At 39.9% G+C, this 2,567-nt stretch overlaps 1 protein-coding gene across 1 annotated transcript; it reads left to right on the plus strand.

The window, feature by feature from the left end:
* Positions 1–488: 488 nt before the first annotated feature.
* On the plus strand, positions 489–1,517 carry LOC130725192 (uncharacterized). The gene has a single exon (XM_057576441.1). The coding sequence runs from the start codon at positions 489–491 to the stop codon at positions 1,515–1,517; it is 1,029 nt and encodes a 342-aa protein (XP_057432424.1).
* The last annotated feature ends 1,050 nt before the right edge of the window (positions 1,518–2,567 follow it).

A 2,567-nucleotide genomic window follows, 5' to 3' on the forward strand; every position in this document is an offset into this window, starting at 1 on the left:
AGTGTTGATTGCCTCTGAAGAAGAGGACTCTAATGATGAAGAAGTGCTTAAGAAGGTTACTATCTCTGCTAGAAAGAAGACCCCAGTTTCTGCAAGCAAGGATGTTGGAGGACAGAAAGAAAAGAAGAAAAAGGGTTCTGGTACTCAGATTCCCAAAAACCCAAAAACATCTCAGGTCTCAGTTCCTGAGAAGAAGAAAAAAAAGGAAAAGAAAGATGCGAAGGTTGCTGCATCCACTGGAAGGAAGAGGAAACATATTGCTGAAACAGACTTTGAACCAGATGTCGAGCCAGATGTCCCTGACATCTCCACCTCTGCCAAGAAAAGAATTAAGGGGAAGATAATTCCTTTGAATGTTCCAGAGGCACCCATTGACAATGTATCTTTCCACTTTGCCAGTTATGCACAAAGTTGGAAGTTTGTTGTTCAGAGAAGGTTAGCCATAGAAAAGGGAACTCCATGAAGATGCTTTGGAACTTAAAGAGATCATGGATCTGTTGGTTGATGCAGGTTTGATGAAGACTGTCAAGGACATTGGCAGATGCTTCTCTCAATTACTTAGGAAATTCATTGTGAATATCCCTACTGACTGTGATGATGATAGTAGCTCTGAGTTCATGAAGGTCTATGTCAGAGGAAAGTGTGTAAATTTCTCTCCTGAAGTTGTTAATGAGTTTTTGGGAAGAAGTCCGGTTGCTGGAACCGATGAAGAACCTGGTTTGAATAGGGTTGCTAAGACCCTGACTGGCAAGATGGTCAAGAAGTGGACAAAGAAAGGATTGCTTCCCTTTGGGAAGTTAACTACCATGTATGTTGTCCTCTTCAAGATTGGCTGTGCAAATTGGATGGCCACCAATCACTTCTCTGGTGTAACTCCTCCCCTTGCCCGAATGCTCTATCTGATTGGTACTCGTGGTGAGTTTGATTTTGGCAAACTTGTTTTTGACCAGACTCTGAAGCATGCAGGTTCTTATGCTGTGAGACTGCCAATCCTGTTTCCATGCCTCTTGTCTGAACTAATTGTCAAACAACACCCTCATGTTGTGAGGGCTGATGAACCACAAGGTAAGAGACCTTTGCCTCTCAAGTTTGATTATCACTTGTTTGCTGGGACACATGTTCCAGACATTGTGCTATCTGCATCAAAGGGTTCCGCTAGTACCAGTGGTACTCAGGCAGTTGGTTCAAGCAAAGATGATATTTTGGCTGAATTTAGGGCTGTCTCCAAGTCCTTGGATGACACTATTCAGGCTTGCAAGATTAGGAAGCTGAATGTGGACAAGCTCATCAAGGCCATGACACAGGTTCCTGCTGCTGCTGCTGAGGAAGGTAATATTGCAGAGGATACTGAGCATGTTGAGGATGACACTGCTGCTGTTGAGGAAGAGGAAGCTCAGTATGAGACTGCTGGAGAACATGATGGTGAGTCTGAAAAGGAAAATGAGGAGTCTGATGCAGAAGAAAAAGAGGATGTCACTGGCTCCACAAGTTCTGCCACTCGTAGCACATATCTTTAATTCGTTCTTTTTTCCTTTTGGATGTATTTGATGAAGCCTTTGAAGGTATGAAAAACACTAGAAAGGGGGGGGGGGTTTGAACAGGGTTTTTAGCTTTTAGAAATTTCCATCTAAGATTAAGGATAATATTTTCGGACTAAGGATCACAAAGTGTAAGAGATATGGGAAGGAGAAAATCACACAATGATTTTATCCTGGTTCACTTGATAAATCACTCAAGCTACTTCAGTCCACCCGTTAAGGTGATTTCTTCCTTCTTAGAATGAAGGCAATTCACTATTCAATGATTGTTATAACTGCAATAGCAACCTTGCTCAGTGACTAACAATACAATGAACTACCAGCACTAAGACAACCTTGCCCTAGTCTTCTCAAGAATACTGACCTCACTGGTCTCTCAAGGAACTACAAACAAAGTTTGTGAAAGAGTTTGGTTTACAAAGAGATGCTTCTAAACAAGCAGAAGTAAACACAATAAGAACAATGAAGAAATATTGTTAAGGTATTCGCTTAAAGTATTTCACGTGTATGCACAAAGTTTTCTTAGCTGATTTCTTCTATCTTCAACCTTTAAATACTCCAAAATTCAACACATATGAATCATTCTATTCTTGATTCCATCACACCAGTTCTTATCTAACTCATTAATTCCTTACATGAGAAGATTAACGGTCCGCTCTCCTAATTACCGATGTCTCGCATAACTAACAAAGTGAAGCGTGATTGATTCAGGTGTTTAACGACTAACAAACCTAACTCTATGTCTAGCAATTAGGATTATTAGATGATATAACCTAAACCCAATTCAAATATGTAGTTTTCACTCACACATCAAATCTCTAATCAAGTTCTAATTGATCAAGTTAAAACAAGCTTTAAGAACAAGATTATACCATTGAAATCAAGAGATAGATAGGTTCATATGCATAAGAACTAAATTAGATACACAGAGTCAAGGTACTACACCAAATTCTAACAAAGAAAAACTTAGCTATCCATAGACATGGAAGCTAGACAAGCTTACAAGAGAAATAGGATGGAAGTGATGAT

This window comes from Lotus japonicus, chromosome 6 (assembly GCF_012489685.1).
Source record: "Lotus japonicus ecotype B-129 chromosome 6, LjGifu_v1.2".
NCBI classification, from domain to species: Eukaryota; Viridiplantae; Streptophyta; class Magnoliopsida; order Fabales; family Fabaceae; genus Lotus; species Lotus japonicus.

Excerpts from the sequence above, each read along its gene's own strand:
- LOC130725192 (XM_057576441.1), top strand. The coding sequence starts at position 489 with ATGGATCTGTTGGTTGATGCAGGTTTGATGAAGACTGTCAAGGACATT.